The sequence below is a fragment of the Dasypus novemcinctus genome, chromosome 1 (assembly GCF_030445035.2).
Source record: "Dasypus novemcinctus isolate mDasNov1 chromosome 1, mDasNov1.1.hap2, whole genome shotgun sequence".
NCBI lineage: Eukaryota > Metazoa > Chordata > Mammalia > Cingulata > Dasypodidae > Dasypus > Dasypus novemcinctus.
The window spans coordinates 71,774,058-71,797,160 of NC_080673.1; the positions used below are offsets into that span (position 1 = coordinate 71,774,058).

At 34.6% G+C, this 23,103-nt stretch overlaps 1 protein-coding gene across 1 annotated transcript in view; it reads right to left on the minus strand.

The window, feature by feature from the left end:
* Positions 1 to 336: 336 nt before the first annotated feature.
* FAT4 (FAT atypical cadherin 4) overlaps positions 337 to 23,103 on the minus strand; it is a 182,620-nt gene continuing 159,853 nt past the window's right edge. Inside the window, exons 12-17 of the mRNA XM_058292962.1 lie at positions 22,368 to 22,453; positions 21,354 to 21,533; positions 15,998 to 16,122; positions 14,113 to 14,330; positions 8,830 to 9,091; positions 337 to 3,366 (exon numbers count right to left, since the gene is read on the minus strand). Coding sequence (XP_058148945.1) covers positions 1,508 to 3,366; positions 8,830 to 9,091; positions 14,113 to 14,330; positions 15,998 to 16,122; positions 21,354 to 21,533; positions 22,368 to 22,453 — 2,730 coding nt within the window. The 3' untranslated portion in view covers positions 337 to 1,507. The remainder of the gene's footprint in view (positions 3,367 to 8,829; positions 9,092 to 14,112; positions 14,331 to 15,997; positions 16,123 to 21,353; positions 21,534 to 22,367; positions 22,454 to 23,103) is intronic.

The following is a 23,103-nucleotide window of genomic DNA, read 5'->3' on the forward strand; positions in this document are numbered from 1 at the left end:
CAAAGCTGGCCTTCAGTGAATACACTCTACAGGGAACTTCCAAATCCTGATTTCTTAAACCAGACTCATCACAAAGTCAGTCCCCTAAGATCAACCTAGTCTAGACTCATTATACTCCAGGGAAGTTCAAGAAACCTGACAGGTAGGAAGGCACTAAAGTGACCTTAAAATATTGTTCTGGCAATTTCCATACTATGTTTTTTTAAAAGAAAATGATGTTGCCCATTTATACTTTAACCTGCTATACTCTATATACAAGTGGAGACTGTTCTCATGTGTGCATACAAAGAGTATAGAGAGATGAAAGATTAATATTACACATATGAATACAAAATATTTTAAATAAATATTTAATTCTATTATTGGCATTTACAAGTAGAAAGCATACAGTATGTTACAAATATCAAAATGTGAAAAATATGAATGTTACATAAGTAACAAATGTAAAAATGTATTTTCTTACCTTCCCTGAAAGTAAGAAAACAATTCAGCATAGGAAAATATCAGTATCAAAAACACAGCTTAGGTGTAAAAGAGAAGATTTTGCACAGTATTAAAAGAAGGTTTTATAAAATGATAGAAAGTAACAAAGTGTTGAAATTTGACTTTATATAAATTATAGAACCTGGGTACTTGGGGAAAATGTTAAACGGCTGAAAAATAACTCCAATCATATGCTTTCTTCCGGTCAATTCTTTAAAAATGTTAAAACCACAGAACATTTATTCAATAAATAACTTTTAAAAGTGTCTCTGAGAAGTGCTGCTGAGAACATCATTCCGCAGGTACAAGGGTGGCAGTGTTTTGGGGACCACATCCAATCATTTTGTTCTTAGCAGAAAAGTCTGATGAAAGTTAGACCATAACCATATACAAAAAGATTCAGGAATTATAACACAATTTTGTACGATGGTTCTAAAGTGCTGAACAAAATGATGTAAATTTAGTACTCACTGTCATGTACAACTTAATCAAATATACAAACATTTCTGAGCAACACCAAGTATGAAACCTATAATTCTGGAAAGGGTTAATACTGCTTAGTCTTTCATTCAAAGAAGGCTCTTTTCTACACTTTACAAGGACTGGTTAAACCTTAAAGATCTTGCAATGCAAAATAACAATAATAAGAATAATAATAATACGATGGAAACAATACACATACCCCACTGTGAAAATACAAGTCCATTTCTGCAATGGTAATGGTATTAATTTTAAAAATCACAAATCAAACATTGGCAAATAAAAACTTTTCAAATGCTGCATGCCACATAACTAGGTACAAAATACAATGCATGCAGGAAAATAAGTTCAACCAAGCATACATAAATTAAAGAGTTGTTTTCTGTCTATTTCAGCAGCATTGTGGTTATTATTTTTTTAAAGTATTCCTTTTCTACCAGTCTATACTGGCCTGTTTTTCAAATGTGACCCAACCTAGTCTGCAACCATAAAATGGTTTGAGTGTTTATTGGTTTTACATTTTTATAATGCCAGTACCTAAAGTTCAAACATACTGTTCTGCTTCCCCATCTTTGGGGACTGGCTTTGCTGTTCCACCTTTGCCTTCCTCATTTGCTGCTGCTTTTTCTGGGAGAGAAGCCAAATCCTTAAAAACATCCACATAATGACCAAAGCCAGGACCCCAGTTCAAAAGGTTGTCCCAGTTGAAATTCCCTGCTTGCTGCCCAAGCTTCAAGGGCAGTGCGTTATCAGCAGCCCCTGCTGCTTGTGTGCCCACAGGTCCCCCCTCCGCCCTGCGGCCATGGCACCTTCTAGGTTTCAGTCTGGCCCCATAATTATCTTCATCATCTGCATCAGACTCATTGACTTGGGATAATTTGGGCATCCTGGAAGTATATACCATTGGCTTTTCCCTGTCATACTCCATTTCTGAGCAAGTGAAAGACTCATGGGAGTCACTATCAGAAGAAGAGTCTGGGGCTGGAATGCCATCTGCCGGGTTCCTTGTTCTGGACAGTGGCCGTCTGCAGTCCTCCTCTGAGGAGGACCTCCCATGGTCTGCACTGCAGATACTTGGGTTTCTAGGGCGAGGGGTATTTAGTCTCTCCACCTCTTCAATCGAAAGTCCTACTGGAGGAGAAGACTCCAGAGGGATCTGCCCAATCGGCTGCTTTAGGCGACTCCCTGGTCTAGAACCATGCGATGCCATGGCCTGAGGACTCTTACTTCTCCTTCCCAGCCTTGTGGCATAGTTGAAAATGCCAGGCTGGCAGGCATCACCATGCATTTCCAAAGTATTCCCATCCCTTATGGGAAGATGCAATTCCCGTGCTGGGCTGTTCCTATAGAAAGTAGAGGACTTGGAGAAAGGAGCTGGACTGTGCCGAGAGAGAGGGTTGGGAGTAGGGCAAGCTGAGTGGCTTAAGGAACTGGTTCTCAAACCTTGACTGTAGGAAGGCTGGTAAGTCAAACTGCTTGCTCCTAAGGGCATGGGGGATTGCCTTGCAAAGCCTAAGGGACTATGCCTCTGGATAGAAAATTTAGGTGTGTGGCTGCGGAATTGCTTGTAGTGTTGGATGATGTCCGCATCTGAAGGAGCGATGCTGCTGGCGTTGTCGATGTCATAGTGCTCTATCTCTTGCTCTGGTGACGCCAAGGGGGCACTGGGGATGGTTTCTGAGTTATGGGGAATATCGGTCTCATCGTAGATGAGGTAGGGATTTTCCCTTTCAATGATATCCGGTTTCGGGTTTCCTTCGGGCTGCTTTCTCACAGTCATGTCGTCCCCATAAGGCGGGATATTGTCTGGATCATCAAAAGCAACGTTCTCACTTCCTTTTTTCTTCTTCTCCTTCGGCTTCTTCTCCTCTTTGGGACTTTTGGTCTTCTTCCCTCTGCACTGGTTGCACAGAATCAGGCTCAGGACCAGGAGGGCTAGGACCGTGGCACAGCTGCCCACGATGGCAGGCACAGCCCACAGAGGCAGGGAGATCTCTTCAGGGGCCTGACTCAGAACACAGACATGCCCTCCAGGACTCCCAGCTTTGCACACCTTCCCCTGGGGGCAGAGGATGCCAAGACAGGCCACCACCGTCTCACAGGCCGTCCCCGTGTGCGACTCAGGGCAGCTACATGTGAAGCCAGAGTGCAGGCCAGGTTCACAGCTGCCACCGTTCTGGCATGGGTTGGAGGCACAGTCACCCGGAGGCACGCACTTATAGGCATACCATTGATTAATGCACAACAAATCGCCCCAGCACGGGTTGCTGGCACAAATGTTTGGGCCGCGGCAGCCAATCTTCACCGAGGGATCCGTTTTCGAGATGGAGGCCAAGCTATGCTTTCCACTGAACGGAAGACTTTCTCCACCATACAGCATAGAAGCAATGCAGCCATCAAAACCTGCAGGGGAAGAAGAGATGGAATGTTGGGGCATTTTCAGGACTTGGAGTTATCCTAAATGATATTGGAGGGACAGATGCTGGACATTATATATCCTGCCATAACCCACTGAATGTACTGAGGGAGAGTGTGAACTACAGGGTAAACTATTATCTACATGGTGCAGCAGTACTTCACAATGTATTCACGAGAGAAAGAGGAGAAACCGAGAGAGAGAGCTCTGCCATTTTCACCCTGCCACGGAACAGAGAGGCGCTCCAGTTCACCTACAGCTACAGAAAGACACAGAAGCTCTGAGAGGCTCAAGGAGACAAGGCTCAGGAGAGAGTCCTGACCGCCCCCAGCTGAGCTCGGGGAGAAAGGAGAGGAGACCTGCAGACCCCATCTTGCAGGTCTGCAGGATCTGCCAGCAGCGACCTTTGGTGAGAAAACATCTCGGATGGTGCCTTGATTTGGACATTTTCTCAGTCTTGGAACTATAAGTTTTTACCTTAATAAATTCCCTCTATAAAAGCCAAAAAAATCCCCACAAATGTATTCACCAAATGCAATGAATGTGCCACAATGATGAAAGAGGTGGTTGATGTGGTAAGAGTGGGAGTAGGGTGGGGTGTGTGGTAAGTGGGAACCTTTTATATTTTTTAATGTAACATTTTTCGAGATCTGTGTATCTTCAAAAAAATACAATATAAAACAATTATATTTATGAAGTACATTTAAACGAGAAATGAATGTTTTTATTCATCTATGTTTTCTTTTTAGTTTTTAATTGTTTATAGTTTCAATTATTAAATGTACAAAATAAAGTTTAAAAAAACCTGTGGGGGGCGGGGAGTATCAGTAACTCATGTTAGAGAAAAGCAAAGCCTTAAAACACTGCACAGCTAGAGACTGGTAAAGAGATACTTCACAGCTGCAGCATGAGAATTAAGAGATCTCAATCTCAGAGCTCTCTAAGTCATTAAGCTCTGCACTTTAAAACATAATTCAGCAAACTGTGCAAGATTTCCATGACAAAAAGTGGAAAGATTGGTCAGGTGACACTTTCCTAAAGATTTGTGAATGACTTGGACCGGCTGAATTTTTTTTTTTCTCACCCCCCTATTTCATTTGTTCTATTTTTTTTCAGTTTATACACTAATACTTGAATGTATAGAAATAAACTTTATTTTTAAGAAAGCAATAAGACAATAGTTTCAACCATTAGATTATTCTCAATGAGGGCAATATCATCCCAAAAGGGGGTGAATTTTGATTTTGGGGGGAATAAGAAGTTCTTAGCTATACAATACAATTGTTTGTGGACCACAGTACATAAACAGATGTACAGTATAACTGTTAAATTAATGTTTCATGAGGTAGGGTCGCAGAGTTTAGAAAACAATGCCTAAAAAGACTCCTTAGGGAGTAATAATGACAAAAAAAGTAAGAAGTTGAAAAACATTTCGCTTGATTTAAGTGTGTTAATATTGCTAATGCTCCTGTGTCAGGGTCCAAGAATCTATTTTGGTAGTAGCAAAGGAGTATAATATACACTGGCTTGTTTTTTATGACACCCAGAACATATCTTCTGAAAATGTGAATAATTTTTCTTTCTTTTTTTTTTTTTTCAGAAGGGACTAGGGATTGAACCCAGGCCCTGGTACATGAGAAGCAGGTGCTCAAACACTGAGCTACATCTGCTCCCTGAATGTGAATGACTCTTAAAATGGTGATATTTTGGTATTTATTAGTCATCTATGTCATGTCCACCTTTTGTAATTACATATATAGAGACTGATATATATGGATATGGCCATTTATATATAGACATATATAGCCCATAAATAGACATATATATAGTTATATAGATAAAATATATATAAAATACAGTTTCAAACATATTGAATCCTACTTTACTCTAACCACTCTTCCAAAATGAATAACAGATTGTGAGAGAAAAGATAAATGAACATGTGTAGTTTAACACAGAGAGGATAAAAGAATATTGACAGAATTAACTAAAATTGTTATTTTTTACAGAAGTTGTAGTATTTACAGTTAAACTTTATACCTTTCTTTACATATATATATATAATTATTTCCATCAAGCCATAAATGAAATATTACAAAGTATATATTTTAGATCATCAGTCTAACGCTCTCCCAACTGAGCCATCCCAGCCCCAAAGTTATACTTTAAATCCTTAGTTATGCCTTTAATATTGCTACAATTAATTACTTAAGTTATAGACTACTTAAATTGATGTGTGTGGTGGCTTGGAGCTATGTATCCCAGAAAAACATGTTCTTAAACTTAATCCATTCCTGTGGGTGTGGACCCACTGTAAGTAGGAACTTTTGGTGAGGTTTGGTTACTTTAGTTAAGGTGTGCAGGCCCAACTCAGTCAGGATGGGTCCTAATCCTATTACTGGAGTCCTTTATAAACATGAAAATTTCAGATAGAGAGAAAGCCACAGGAAGCAAAAAGCTGAAGATCATCAGAATGCAGAAGAGAAGGAAGAGAACAGAGTAGGTCACCACCTGCCTTGCCATGTAAGAGAAGAGCTCAGGCTCACCAACAAACAGCCCCAGCATGCCAGTTTCTGGAAAGAAGGCAATGCCTTGATGATTCCTTGATTTGAACTTTTTCCTAGCCTCAAAACTGGGAGCTAATAAATGCCTATTGTTTAAGCCAACCAATTGCATGGTATTTGCTTGAGCAGCCAAGGAAACTAAAACAATATGTATTTAAAAGAATCACTTCTATTACTGAAAAGTGTTAATAGTGATGTTAAATATATCATTTGGGGGCAATTTATCATATTTTGTTCAACCTTATCACAATTTTCATAATAAAGAACTTGCATACTGTTCTTTTAACCAGACAGCATTGGTTAATGAAGATAAACTCCTTAACAGTGTTTTCTTTTATGTTCTTTACAAAAATAAATAAAAAGGTGTTATGAAATTTGACCTTTACCTTCAGAATTCCTCTATCAAGTTTCTTAAACTATTTGACCTTAAGTTATAATTAAAGCTGAACTTAAAAAAAACACTTTTTATAATTTTAATACTCTGTTTAAACTTTCATTAAGAACTCTGAAAAGTCTATTCAATGTATTTTCTAAATATCTTATGGCTATTTAAAAAAAATAGTGTATTTTCTCAAAATACTTTCTAATTTCTTTTCAAGAATTTCACATGGCATAAATAGCATTGTGATTTTCTGGAAGATTAAATTATTTCCCAATTTCTACTTAGTTTACTTTAAAAAGTGTTTTATGACTAATATTTAAATATTTGGGCTAAACATTTAAAACTGAGAATTCTAGCTTTTACTTCTAATAAAACCTATGAAGAATTTTCATTCATATTTAATAATATTTAATTGCATCTAACAGGTGAGGACATAATGCAATATTTTTCCTTTTATATGTAAATATGAAGTATATTATTATTTTTGAATTTTTTACTAACAGAATTTTCATATTCAAATCTTACAATTTGAAAATTTGAAATTGGGTACAATTAGTTTCATTTTTTTTTCAGAGTCTTGATATCATTAAATAATGATGTTAATATTGATAACTAAAACATTAACTGATGACTCTCTCAGTGGAAGCCACTGTAGAATTATTGTGTACATTTAAAAGGTAATCCTTACAGTGACTCTATTGTGCAGGATTACCCATTCCATAGATGAAGTAATGGAACTTAGAGATTATATAACTTGCTGAAGTTAAATTGGTAAAAAGTGGGAGAATTGGAATGTGAAGCTGGAAGGGAGAAAAGCAGAGTCATTAATCATAATACAAGACATTTTAATAAGAACCATGTGACCATACAGCTTGATTTTTTAAAATATAACCTTACCCATTTTAAATGTGTGTGTCCCCGACATGACATATTTTATAACATACTATCACCTGTATTCTAAAATAAGCCAAACATACAAGAAAGACTTATGACATGGGCTTTCAATTTTATACCTAACTCCATTACTCTCTCATACATCTTTTGATTTTTCCTCTTTTTTTATTCATCATTCCATCCTAGTGGCCCTTCTAGCCAAGCTATACTTTTTTATGTGAGCTTTTATATCAACTCCTTGTTTTCCTACTACTTTTTAGTCTCATTTTTGGACACTCTCCCTTCTAAAATACCATTTACTCTTGAAGTTACTTAAGGTAAGTTCCTAGACTTTCTTTTCACTCATGTTAGGTAATTACATTTATGCCCAGTACTTGAATTACCTACTTGACACCAACAACTCCTGAGCTCCAGCCTATCTATCCAAAGGCCTTTCTCAAAGGAATTCCAAACCCAAAATGTCCAAAACAAAATCTTGATGAAATCCATAACTCTGCTTCTTTTGCAGTGTTAGTTTTCTATCTCAGGAGCATTACCCTTCTTCTAACTGAAAAATCAATAACTTCCCTGTATCTCACCAAAGTCATCATCCTGTCTGGTTGAGTTTACCTCCTAAAGTATGTCTTGTCTTTCTACTTAACTCTAACTTCTCCATCATCACACTAATTGAAACTTAGTGCAATGCCTTGCCAAGATCACTATATTGTTCCAGCTAGTTTCTGCAAATCTAACCATTTTCCAATTCATTCCCCACAATGTAGATAGACTGAAACATCTTTAATATCTGCATATCTGCTCTTGCCACTCCTGTGATTAAATGTGATTAAATGACTTCTCATTGTTCTTAGAATAGAAAATCTGCAACATGGTCTGTAAGGTGCTACTTCATTCTCCAGCTTCAACTTTACCTGTGACATTAGCCCCGACAAACTCTGTTCTATGATCCTGAATTAACACCCTTCTTTAATTTTTCCCATAAATTTAAAATAATTTTTCACACTCCTTCATCTTCAAAGTTCATATTTAAGTATAATTATCAGCTTCTCAGGGAATTTCCTTTGTCTGTCTGTCTGTCTGTCTCTCCCTCTCTTTCTGCCTCTCTCCTCTCTCCTCTCCCCCTCCCGCCCTCCCTCCCTTCCCTCCCTTCTTTCTCTCTCTTTCTTTCTTTTTTCCTTTTAATCTCTTAGAACTCTTTAGTCATCCTTCACAACACTTATCAGAGTTAAGTAATGTATTTACTGGTGTAATTATTTGATAGATGTTTGTCTCCCTTACTGGACTATGTGTATCATGAGGATAGTGGCTATTCATTTAGTTCAGCAATGTACTTTCAGTGTCAGGAAGAGGGCTCAGTAAATATCTGTCATATGAATGAATGTGGAAATAAATGTTTCAATGACAAATAAAGCATCAAAGCACTGTATTTTGAAGTAAGAATTTAAGAGGACACAGGCAAGTGGCTAAAAGAAATAATGTTTCATAATTATTACAAACTTTCTAAAATAGTCCTAATAGTCTTAGGATCTCCATAATGGACATTATCAATAATCCATGTATTTACTAAGAACAATTTTATCTTTCTTTTGTTAGTACTCAGCATAAACATTTACCTGTTTGAGTATCTCGATGAGCTTGATTGGGTGGAATTCCTCCAAGAGATATAGTAAGCACATCAAGACCACCAAAATTCTGAGTAGGATGGATGATATCTCTGTTATATATTCTGTCAATGGACAAAACTGTAGCTGTTCCATTTTTTCCAATTAGGAAATTATGCCAATGGCCATCAGCCACATACACCTCAGGAATATTTCTCTCCACTTTTCCAGCAATGCCCGCATCTGATATAAAATGCACTTTGCCATTTTTAATCTGTAAAACAAATTTTTAAAAATGTAAAACTAAACATTATGTGCTTGCGTAAAATCATCAATGGAACTAAAACTAAAATACTTGTCAATCTAAAACAAATACTATACCCTAGGTTTCTGGTTATATACTGATACATTTACAAATATTATCTCTACAAATTTACATAACGTATATATTCATATTTAATAGCTTCAATAGTTCTCTATAGTAAGATCTATTTTTTCAAGTTGCATATAATTACTCCAGAACACAGTTGTGATAATGTTGTTTCTAGTCATTTTAACAAAAGTGAGTTGCACATTTTTGTGATTATATTTTAATGGTAATGGTGAGTGTATTATATTGGTCAGTGTATTTATGGTCCATAGTGAAAAAAGGTGTTAAAACCATGTGCAAAAGGAAGAAAAAATTGCTAAGCTAAAAGTTAAGTACAGATAGAAACCTAAAGACATCTATTATATAATGGAATTTCAAGAAAATATCATACTTATTATTTATATCATTCACTAAGTTGAAAACTATGATGAATAAATCCTGAGCTCTTAATAATGAAGTGTCTGGGCAAGTTTTCATTTTGGCTGTCTTTTACAGTTTATCTAAGGGATATTTGGTTTGTTTTACTTTACCCAGTAGAATACTGGGTAATAGAATGCTCCTACTCCACTTTCCAGCTACCAAGTTTCCAGTGTTGTGAGCAGGCCACTTTAGAAAGTGAATTTATTTATGAGGAAGGATGAACATTTGGTTCAGAAAGTATAATGCTATCAGTACTGCCAGATAGAGCTGGTGCCTTGGCAAAGGGATGAAGTGGCTCTGATTCGAATGACAGGAATGAAAGATGAATCAGTTTATTTTGTCACTCAGATTAAATGCTATTTCTACATGCAGCAAACAGTTCTACATCTGGTAAAATTACAAATCAGTTCATTTGTTCTTTGTGGAAAATTTGCCTAATAAATATACATACATTACTCACATAGTGAAATTTTATAAAAGCAGTCTCTCCAGATAGTAATATATTTCAGCACCAAACTCAGGAAAAAAAGAATGTTCTCGTTAAATGACAATGACACTGCATCAAACTACAAAGGGGAGTTCTCTGATTATAGCAGAGTCCTTTCTGAAATGAAAACCTGAGAAGGGTCTCCTCCCTGCTTTGGGATTCACCCCTAATAGATTTCATGATGTCACCCTTTCAGTGAATGGATTTCTGAAGAGTGAATACTTGGAATATATCATGGGAGGAATGAATTAGAATATATTCTCACTTCCATATTCCTAATTTTTTTCCTCCTCAATAAAAATCTACTTAACACTTATATTGTTCTTAACTTTTAAAACAATGCTAATTTGGGCATGGTTTTATTTATTCATAGATTTATTTGCTTATTTATTTATTTATTTTTTACTTCATAGAGCTTTTAATCCTCTGTGCCTAAAAACAAACCAAAACAAAAAACAATTAAAAATAGCATACACCCAAACATAAAATTGATTTGAAGTAAAGTACATCATCTGACTATTAATACAGAACTCCAAATTAGGAGCAACATGATTGCCATGAATGGAGATTTGAGAAATGATTTAATTCTGACATCAATACTGTCATGTACAAGTGTGCTTTATTTTTGCCTTTCTCTCTGAAATTTTCTCTTAATTCTTCATCCAAACAGACCTTATCTGCTCTATGCAGTCATCATTTCCCCTACACTTCTTTCACAATATGGAATCCCATTTACCCACTTTCTTTTTCATTTTCACAAAATATCTTCTGGCTGCCTTAGTGTGGGGGTGGTAGGGCAGGGGTATGTATGAGTGACAGAGAAAGAGACAGAGAGAGAGAGAGACAGAGAGAGAGAAAGAGAGAAAGAGAAATGGATTCAGATCATGCAGAAAATAAGAAAGAGAGAAACTGTCAGAAAGTAAGCCAAAAGAAAGAAGAAAACCAGGGTGCTTGGTCACTGATAAGCTAACTGATACGTAAGTCCTTCCTAACTAGCTTCCTAGCCTGGATAAGCAGATCATATCCTTTCATCCAAATAACTTGCCTACTTAAAACAGCTGCTCTCTTCCCGTCTATTTAGTTTTATTCACTATTCTTATCTTGTCTACTCACTTTACCTGCCAAGTCCCTTAATCTCTTTAAAAAGCGGCTGTTCAAAATTTCATACAAAATAAATGTGGCTTTTGGTCTGCATTAGTCATTATTTTTCTCCATTAGTCTTTACTTTACACTGTGAACAAAATCTCCTTTCTAAGTACTTGCCACCAATGTAAAGTAATTTGGAGAAGTCATATGGTGTTGTCCGGATGGAAATGCAAGGTTTTATGGTGACAGAAATGGATCCTGACATTCAGTTTCTTCTGAAGGAAGAAAAAAATTCTGCCTCTGATTTCTTCAACCACATTGTATTTTGACTTGAATTCCTTGGCTTAAAATGATAATGCACATAAATGTTTCATATGTCATTTAAATGGCACAAGAACTTGGAAGCAGCTTAACAGATAATGAACAGACCTCAATGCCAAAGTTTCTCAAAACAGAAAAGTCATAGTCTATGAAAGTCTACTTCTTTCTTTACTTCTGTATTTACCTTACTTCTGATATATTTTTTAATGAAAATTATAAAAACCAAACATTTTTACAATGGCTTATGTGTTCTGTGTTGCAGTTGCTTTATTAATTCTAGAACTAGGCCCTTTGTAGCAATAATGGAGGTAGTTATAAACTGAAAATGTTCTCCTACATGGGATTAAGGCAGGGTTTCTAACACTGGGGAAACTGACATTTTGAGTTGGATAAATCTTTGTTGTGGACCGGCTTTGCTGTGCATTGTAGGATGTTTAGATTCATTCCTGTTCTTTACACACTAGATGCCAGTAGCACACTACCCCCACTTGTAAGAATAAACTTTGTCTCCAGACATTGCCAAAATTCCCTTGGGAGGTAAAATCACTTTCAGTGTAGAACCACTAGTTTAGGAGGATTATAATTTGAGACTTTAAAAATATGGGCTATTAGAATAACTGAGAGCAGAGACATGCACAAACACCTGCACACCGATGTGTAGTGGCATTATTCACGATTTCAAAAGTTGGAAACAGCCCAAGTGTCCATCAACTGAAAAATGGATAAACAAACTGTGGTATATATACATGATAGAATATTATGCAGCAATAAAAAGAAGTGAAGTCAGGAAGCATATGACAACATGGATGAACCTGAATGACGTTGAGTGAAGCAAGCCAGACACAAAAGGGCAAATATTGTATGCACTATTATGAATTAATATGTTGTGTAAACTCATGGAGTTAATAATTAGAATATAGGTCACCAGAAAATAGAAGGAGGGCAGAGAATGGAAAGCTAAAGGTTAATCTGTGCAGAATTGGTAAAAAGATTGCTGGTAAATCTTTGAAAATCAATAGAAATGGTGAAAATACATCATGGGGTTTGTAACTAGCAGAGATATATGGATATAACAGTGGTTGAAAGGAAAAGTCTAAGGTCATGTATATTACTAGACAGAAAGCTAAAAACTGTAACATGGACTGTATAAGATAATAAAACCTCATGTAAAAATACGAATATGGGTGATACTGCATATATAAGACTGTTTCTACAAAATATAAATACAAATATACTAGAGAGAAGTATAAAGAATAGTAGCTATGGATGGCAGGGGAAGCATAGAGAGATTAAGAGGAGAAGGATTTTGTTTGTTTTCTGTTTACTATTATTATTATTAATGGAATAATGAAAGTGTTCTAAGAATGACTGATGTGATGAATGCACAAATATGTGATTAAAATGAATACCATTGATTGTATACTTTGGATGGGTTTATTCCTTATTAATATGTATTGATAAAATTTATTTGTTAAAAAAGTATTGGTTATTGTACCACTTATTAAAGTTATTTACATGCAGCATAACAACCAGAGTTGACTTGAACACAGAGAAATTTTGAGGCCAAAGAGACTGAAGTTTAAAAGTAAACATCTGTTTTATTTTTACTATTTGAAGGGAACCAAACTTAATGATTTTATGTATGTTGCCCTTTTACTTTATGAACTAACCTCAACAATATTCAAAATACTGATTTATAGGTAAAAAGAATATAGGAAAGCTAGGTTTGTTTCATTAAGAATTACCAGAATTGGTATCACAAAAGTCATCAATAGAAATATAATATATAAAAATGGTATTGATGGAAAGTACTCAAAATAACTGAACCAAATAAACTGATGGTCTAAGAGGCAATCTTTTCATGTGAGAAAGAAATCAGAATAATAATATTAGAGATTAAGAAAGCTAAGAGCTGGCAGGAAATGCACACTGAATAAAATTATTCAGTAATTTATTAAACGTACTCATTTACAGATAAGAAAAATAACTAATTATATAAAAGCCTAGAGACAAATCAGTCTTTTGTTCTCATGAAATACAATATTAAAAATTATTTATGTTGAAATTACTTGAAGAATTTAGCAGAAACTTTGCTTACAATAAAATCCAAAGATAATTAATATCATAAATTCTACATAGTCAACAGAATAAAATCAGATAATTTCAAAATGCTTTTCATTAATCTCATCCTGTTAACTGATATATACACACATATTTATATACACTTATATACATCAGTGGTTGTAACAATTCTTGGAGAAAAGTATTTTCTCCATTTCAAAGACCCGCTATGTTTTGTAGAAAAATAAAAGCAATGTAAATTTTAATCTGACAAAATAAATGGCAACAATTTTTTTCTATGCTGGCCTGCCTAGCAGTCCACATTTTAAAGTAAGACAAAAAGTGTTTAGAAACTAAAACATTCAGATCTTTGTTACTCTGGCCATTGCTTGGGGAATAGTTAAGATAGATGACATTGGAATAGTGCCCAGCATTAGTTGGAACTCTAATGGGTTGTAAAGAAAAGCATAGAAATTATGGGAGAAGTGATTTAAACCATGACACAGCAGGCGATCTGATCAAATGAAGTCACCATTAGCTTTTATCTTACCTTCACAGTAGTGTAATTGCTGCTTTCTTGGATATGGATTAAAATGCCATTCTCGCTTCTTGTCCTGAATTTTACTTCCAGGCTATTCACACCAAAAGGCTCCAACATGGCACCTCTTATGCTCTGTCTTAACAAATATTCCCGCTTCTCATTCTGACTCATGTGGTAGTCTAAGCGCCCTTTGCCTTCTATTGATAAGGCAGTGTCAGGAGTAATAGCTAAAAGTCAACAAAGAAAGGGAAAAACGAATGCATCCATTAGATTTTTCTTAGAGAATAATTTATAGTGACAAAATTATGAAAAAAGGCAATGATAATACTTAGTTTTGGAATTAATGACCCCAAACCCTACTCTTGAAAAAATAATTTCCATTTGTGGATTGTTGTATAAATTAATTTTACTTGCTGAACTCTGTTTCAGAAACTTTAAATGAAAAACACTTTATGACAGTCATTTATCATTTGTGGAAGACTCATTAAAATAATTGATTCATAATATAAATCATGAATACCTGAAGAGATAGCCACCTGGTGAAAATATGCACTTGAAAAATTTACCTGTTATTAATTTCATTGTTTCCAAACTTCCCAAATGGACATATGTTTTCATAGTTAAAATGATTTGTGACCTTCAGACTCTAGCATGTTAGAAATATGGAAAAAGAATGTATAACCAAATATTTATATTTCTATCTCTAACTTTATTATCAGTAATCACCATGTAGCACATAATCTGATAAATGTACAGATTCCAGAATTGTAGAAGTTCAATTTATAGCAATAAATAATATAGCTGAAGAAAAGACATAAAGAAAAAGAGCTCGAAAGTTCTCAACAAGAATGACACAATGTAAAAAGATGAAATTTATGGCATGTATATTATATCTAAAATTAAATTAAAAGGATCTCAGGCACACAAGCATAAATCTAGTCAATGGTCCATTTCATATTTCAGATACAATTGGGTTTCTATTTGCTAAACATACATTACTTTAGAAAAAATATTATTTGGCAATGTGATTTTTCTGTTTCAATTATATCCAAAATAATTACACAATTATACTTTTTGCTGCTAAGATTTTTGATTATAGTATATTCCTCACTTTATTACGAATTTCAATCATCCTCTTCAAATAAAAGATCCAAATGACTCCTTAAAAATAATTATCTATAATGGTTTAAGCAATTACCATTTCTTTGAAAATGAAGTAAGTTTTATAATAGAGGCCCCAATAGGGTCAATTATAGGGATGTAAGGATTGAAATTATAGAACATCATTTTCTAACGACAACTTGAACATCATTAATTTCTTATTAACTATAACATTAGCATTTAAAAACAAAGAAATGATCAAAAAGAAATATTCAAAACCAATTCTGGCAATTGCAATTTAAATTTCAATACCACCCTTAATTTCAAGAGATTATATTGCCATATATGCATGATGGTTTGAGCTCACTATTCAGTGATTTAAAATGCACACATTTCTACAAAGAAATATCTCCCAAATGACAGAATGTTTCAAGCCAAAGATTGAATATAGCCCCTGGCCTACAAATTGCTTACTATTCCAACAAGTAAAACAAAAATAAATATATATTAAATATATATTAAATAAATATAAAATATAAATAAAATATATACAAAATAGAAGCTAAAATTTTGGTAGCTACATAATCTTTCAAAAGGATATTAATCTTCTTCAGGTAAAACAAACATGAATTTTAAAATATCACTATAAGTTTACCAATTATTGTCTACTTAGTATTTGCAATATTTTTTATTAAGAGCTAATTCTCTTTATTCAATTACATATTTTGGTGCATTTATTTATACTTTTCTGGTTTACTGTAATTTCTTGTAGATGATGAAACATATTACTTACATTTTTCACAGTATTTCCCAGTCAAACCTTCCTTGCAATGACATTGCTGCCATGACCAGAAATCTGTACACGTGCCACCATGTTGGCAGGGGCTCCGAATACAAGCACCCTCTAGTCTAGGACATCTAAGATAAAAATCACAACAAACAGCATAAAATACAAAATAAGATGGGAGGAATTTACTTAATGTAAGTATATTTTAGACATAAATTTTTATTAACTCGTTTGATTTCTAGAACTCAATTATTTAAGCTTAAATTGCTCTATATCACAGTCTACTGCACACATAAAGGAAAAGGTTAAACAAATCAAGAAAAAAGGAGTAGCAATTTCTTTCAAAACTTCATTTATATGTGAACAAGCCATCTTGGTCAAATAAATATTTTTGGTTAATTTGATCCAGAGTTTACATTTTTATTTAACTGCATGCCTTCCACCATATTACTTATCCAAATAATGTTTACTGAGTGTCTGTTATGTGCCAAACACTGTTGTAGGCAAGAGGGTAAAACAGTGAACAGAATATCCATGTTGCCATGGAGTACTGTTTGCCTTTTCTGGGGGAGATATATATATATATATCTGTGTGTGTGTGTGTGTATACATACATATATGTGTGTGTGTGTATACATATATATATATATATCATATATATATGAAAGAGGTAATTGCTATGGGGAAAATAAATCAGAGAATGAATGGGTATAGGGAATTTGGGGTGTTGCTGGATTTTCAAGATTTTGACAGGGAAGGGTGATCCCATTTTTATGAAGATCTAAAAGAAGTAAGGGAGCAGAATATGTCTGGGAGAAGGTCAATCTGGCCCGAGGAAAGAGCAAGTGGAAAGTCCTGAGGTGGCATGTTTGGAGAGCAGCAAGGGGGTCAGTGAGTTTGGAGAAGAGTCAACAAGATAGAGTATAGTAGGTAAACAAAGTCAGGAAATTAAGGGTAGGCCAGATCACATAGGCAGTGTAGGTCAGATTAGGACTTTGACTTTTGCTCAGAGCGAGACAGAAAGAAACTGAAACATTTTGATTGCTGGTGGATTGAATGGGAGATATGATAGAAAAAAGGAGGAGTCAAATATATTAGGCTGGTGCAAAAGTAATTGTGGTTTTGCATGTTGAAATTTGCTGTTTGATTTTGACATATATTCCTAAATAAATGTGGTTACATTACATATCATTTTAATGTGCATTTCTTGCTTTATGGTTTTTTTTTTTTTTGCTAATGACTTATTACTTGCAGTTTATTTTATATTTCTTTTAGACAATGGAAATGATGTTAGACAAAAAGCAAATTCAAGTGATTTTCTTATTTGAGTTCGAAATGGGGCATAAAGCAGCTGAAACAGCTCACAGCATCAACAATGCATTTGGCCCAGGGACTGCTAAAGACCGTACAGTGCAGTGGTGGTTCAAGAAGTTTTGCAAAGGAAATGAGAGCCTTGAAAATGAAGAGCATAATCGCTGGCCATCAGAAGCTGACAATGACCAATTGAGAGCAATTATCAAAGCTAATCCTCTTAAATTACATAAGAAGTTACCAAAGAACACCCCATTGACCATTCTATGGTTGTTCGGCATTTAAAGCAAATTGGAAAGGTGAAAAAGTTCGATAAGTGGGTGCCTCATGAGCTGACCAAAAATCAAAAAATCATCATTTTGAAGTGCCATCTTCTCTTATTCTACACAACAATAAGGAACCATTTCTCAGGCAGATTGTGATGTACAATGAAAAGTGGATTTTATATGACAACCAATGTTGACCAGCTCAGTGGTTAGCCCTAGAAGAAGCTCCAAAGCACTTCCCAAAGCCAAACTTGCACCAAAAAAAAGGTCATGGTCACTGTTTGGTGACCTTCTACCACTACAGCTTTCTGAATCCTGGAGATACCTTTACATCTGAGAAGGATGCTCAGCAAATCAATGAGATGCACAAAAAACTGCAAGGCCTGCAGCCAGCTTTGATCAACAGAAAGGGCCCAATTCTTCTCCATGACAATACCCAATGGCATGTCACACAGCCAATGATTCAAAAGTTGAACAAATTGAGTTATAAAATTTTGCCTCATCTGCCATATTCACCTGACCTCTCACCAATCAACTACCACTTCTTCAAGCATCTTGACAACTTTTTGCAGGGAAAATGCTTCCACAATCATCAGGATACCAAAAAGGCTTTCCAAGAGTTGGTCAAATATTGAAGCACAGATTTTCACTCTTCAGGAATATGCAAACTTATTTCTCATTGGCAAAAATGTATTGATTGTAATCACTCCTATTTCGATTAATAAAGATATGTTTGAGCTTAGTTATGATTTAAAATTCACATTCCAAACCACAATTCTTTTCACATCAACCTAATAGGTCTGAGAGTTTTGGCCAAGTCGGTGATGGATTGAGTTATCATTACCTAAGACAGGAAGATTACAGAGGGTGCAGGTTTAGGAGGAGTGGGGAGAGCAGAATGGGAGTTTAGACTTTTAAACAACTTAAATTTCAGCTGTTTGCTAGAAATCCATGTGGGATGCTGCATAGACAGATGGGTATTAGAAACTAAAGTTCACTAGATAAAATGGTTTAAAGAATGAATATACAGGGAAGTTGATATGGCTCAAGTGATAAGATCTCCACCTACCATATGGGAGGAACTGGTTCAATCCCTGGTGCCTCCTCGTGAAAAAGAAGAGAAAGCATGCTATGTGGTGAGCCAGTGCCCACATGGTAAGCTGAATGCCCATGTGTGTGCCATGTGGTGACCCAGTGCCTGTGTGGCAAGCTGAGTGCCCACGTGTTGTACCAGTGCCCATGCAAGTGAGTCACACAGCAAGATGATGAGGCAACAAAAGAGAGATGAAAGGGAGAGTCAAGGTGAAGTATAGCAGAGACCAGGAACTGAGGTGGTGCAACTGACAGGGAAACTCTCTCCACATCAGAGATCCCAGGATCGAATCTCTGTGAATCCTAGAGGAGAAAGATGAGAAGAGAAGACAAAAAGAAAAATAGATACAGAAGACACACAGCAAATGGACACAGACAGCAAAAATGGCAGGGTGGGTGGGGGAGAGGAAGAAAAAATAAAATAAATCTTTTAAAAAAAGGAATGAATATAGATAGAAAAAGGGACAGATCAAAATATGAGAAGATACAGCAGAGAAGAAAACAGGTTGTGTTCCTTGGGCTGTTGAACTAATACAGTACTTTAAGGAGAAGGGAGTAGTAAAACATTCCTAATGTTACTGAAATTCAAATGATATGAGAATTGACCATTGATTTCAACAACACAGAGGTAATTGATGACTCTGACAAAAATAGAGCAATTTTTCAGAGAAGAGAGAGAATTGCGATGATAACTAGAGGGAAAATTTGAGTAATATAGTTTTGTTTTATTTATGGGAGAACTAGCATAAGTTGAACTGAGAAAGGAAACACTGCTGAGCAAGCTGCAGTCACAGTTTTAGAAGCTGTTGGGGGAAGGGCTCTATTCCTGAAGAGAGAGGCTGGTCTTTGTTGGGGTTGGAATAGTTCACCCAAAATAAAAGTATAGAAGGTATATTGTAGAATGCACTGGCAGATGGACAGAGATGGGATTTTGGAAATTTTCTCCTGACTACTTTGATTTTTCTGAGCAAATTAGGAAACAAGTTCATTAGCTGGGGGGATAATGCAGGAAATCTGCAGAAAGAGGATGCATGATATAGGCATTGAGGGAAGTGGGAAAATAAATGAACTATGGGACTATAGTCTATTTCCAGGCAATAGTATGGACCCACAAGAGTAATTATTAATTTCAAGAGACCATGGACAACATAATTTCAAGAGACCATGGACAACTCAAGTGCAGAAATCCTGCTTTATCCATTAATTTGCATCCAGCACCTGGCAGAGTGCCTAGCCCATAATTTAGCATTGCTACTCTCTAGCAAGTCGGATAACCTCTGAAGGACTCAGTTTCTCTACCTGTAAAATGAAATACTAATAACTCTTTCTTAAAATGGCTATTAGTGTTAACTGGATTAGTACAGTAAAATACTAAGAATAGTGCCTGGCACATAGTAAGGAATCAATAAATGTTATTTCCAATAGACACAAAATAAACTCTAAATGAAAAAAAATACTCAAATTCGTGGCTATTGAAATATTTAGACTTTTACATTTGTTATTAGTCCAATGTATCCAAAGAAAATGGCATCTATCATACCAAAATAAGTTATATTTATGAAAAGAAAGAAATTCTTCAAGTATAATAAGATGAAGTAAAAGTTTTCAGTGAATTCCCAGTCTTTAATTTATAATCTTTTACGACAAAGAGTGATAGAAACAGTCGATTAAAAATTCTCATTTTGAGAAAATTCTATTTCAAGTTACAAATTTTCTAAGGAGTCATGAAACATATGTTTCACAGGACACATACTTTCAGTGAAAATTAATGTAGGAATATTCTTTATAATATGACATATAATAGCAATAAAATATATACATAAGTGACTACTATAATCTGTAAATTCTGGAAAGGAATATGGCAACATTTATAACTTAGATTTTTATGTTTTGTTCTAAAAGGTTATTCTCAATATATTTTAAGTGGAAAAATTTGCAACATATAAGAGTATCTATGTGAACATAGAGAAAGATGCAAAAGTATGCACACTAAATGATTAGTAATGATTAACAATGCTAACCATTAAGAGTGCTTATCTCTGGACAGCTAAATTATAGGTTATTTTTCTTTTCTTCTTTATAGTTTTTTTGGGTTTTGCAAATTTTTCTTATGAACAGAATAATTTTTAAAATTAAATGTTACTCTAACAATCTCAAAATTATTTCTGGGAACCTAACTTGTAATAATCAAATAACAAAAAAAGTTCATAGTTTACAATTTTAATCATGTTATTACCTGTGCTTAAAGGAGTATCAAGTTTTTGGGAATATATACATCTATATGTAAAACTATTTCCTTTCAAATAAAATTTTATATATTCATGGTAGCTACACTCATATATTACTAACTATATGCCAGTTTCTTTTCTAAGTGATCCACCTACTTAACTCATATAATCCTCATGGCATCTGTATAAGGTAAGAGAGAACATTAAAAAAAAAATATATATATATATATGCATTATTTTTCTTCTTAATCTCTGGGAGACAAAATATTAATTTTCTAACTAATTATCGCACTTTATGCCAAGCAAATTTCACAACTATAAATATATATTAAAACTCCAAAACAATGTAAGACATTTGGTGGTGTTAGTACTTTTGGTAGAATAACAAATTTTCATCTTTGGTACTCAGTTATTACACACATGATGCAATTTTATTTCTAACAGTAGAAAATAAAGCTAGCATACTGATCTAGGATGCCACGTGCTGTCAACGCCTGGCTGGGTTCCAGAGGCCTTCCATTGACTGCAAACTCCATTATGCACCCGACAAAATCATGGCTTTCTACATGTCCTCTCCTCTGAAGGATCGGTTCTAGAGATCTGATACCTCCAACTGTGACTCGATTTGGCTGAACATCAAGAGTCCTTAAGAAGAGAGAAAGATAAACATATTAGTATCGGCATCATAGATTTTCAGTAGAAAGTTTAATTTTAAAAAGTATGAATATGACTTTTTCTGACATGTATTTTAGCATGGTAAAATCTGATACACGTATTCTCTAAATAGATACCTACAGGATTGTTAGATGTTGAAGGAATATAAAAAGTAAATTTAAGGAAATAATATTTTACTCAGAAAAATTAGATATGTATAACAATATTGGGTCAGTAATGAGGAACATAATACCAGAGAAAAGAGAAAACACAGAGGTAGTTTGTTTACATTGTTCCTTCCTGACAGAGATGACAAAGGACACCACTAAATTGATTAATGCAATGGACGATGTGAAACTATTTATTTTTCTCAATTTGATACTATTTTTATTCAAACCACTTATGTTTTAGGTAGTCTGATGCTGTGTTTCAGCTACAGGTGCTATCAAATAACATCTGTTAATAAATGTCACATACAACCTGCACAGTGTATGTTTAAAAGATTTGGGGACCTTACTTACCCTTCTTTCATGACCAAAGTATATACAAGTATTTCATGAAGTATTTGCATGCAGTCTATTTTGAACTTTCCTTTCTAGGGTTTTATCCTATCTCTAGCACTTAATGTTACATGTTTTACATAATATTTTGTAACTTAATATTAGCTGTAACTTACTTGTTTTTATTTTCTAGTAGGAAGATCCCTTTGATGGTAATAAAATTTCTTAAACTTCTGCATAACACTTGGTGTAATATAATTATTTCTAATTGTATTACTCATTTTAAATTTCAAGCAGTAATAATCAGACTAATAATTTTGCTCACCAGTCATCTGAAACTGCCACATTGCTGACAGTGCAATATCCTGGTTCTTGGTTCTCAGTGCAAGAGTCCACAGTTAAGGAAGCTGCCTATAAAACAACAGAAGGAAACATTCAATTTGTGTCCTCCTATCCCTAATATGCATTAAGCTGACACTTTCCCAGATTTGCTTCTGTATGGACACTGTGTTGAAATTTTATTTAATGTAATATATATTATAACAACTCAATTATAATACAATATCAATTTTTAGGCACATATTTCTGAGATATGTCTGAAATTAATTTTTTTAAAGCCTTACATATAAGAGGTGGGAGGGTGTTTTGCAAAACACCCTCCCACCTCTTTTCCAGCCTCTTTTCCAGCCTCCTGGTTTTATAGATGAAAATATAAAAACGCCATTAACCTCCCTTAGAATATCACACAGTAGGTCTGGATAGCTTCCTGCAGTTATGAGCATAAGAAACAGGTTTATTCTACTATCTAGCTGTTCTAAATATATATATATATATATATATATATATTTGATTTTTGATTTCACAATGTCTAATTCCATAATATATATCATCAATATTTTAAAAAGATTATGAAAGCACTGTGCAGATGCTATTATAGCAACCTATGAAAATAGAAATACTTGTATTAAAGATGAAGTTTGGAATAAAGCATACAAATAGATTAGGTACATGTTTCATTTATAATGAGAATCATTATGCACAAATAATAAATTATAACATAT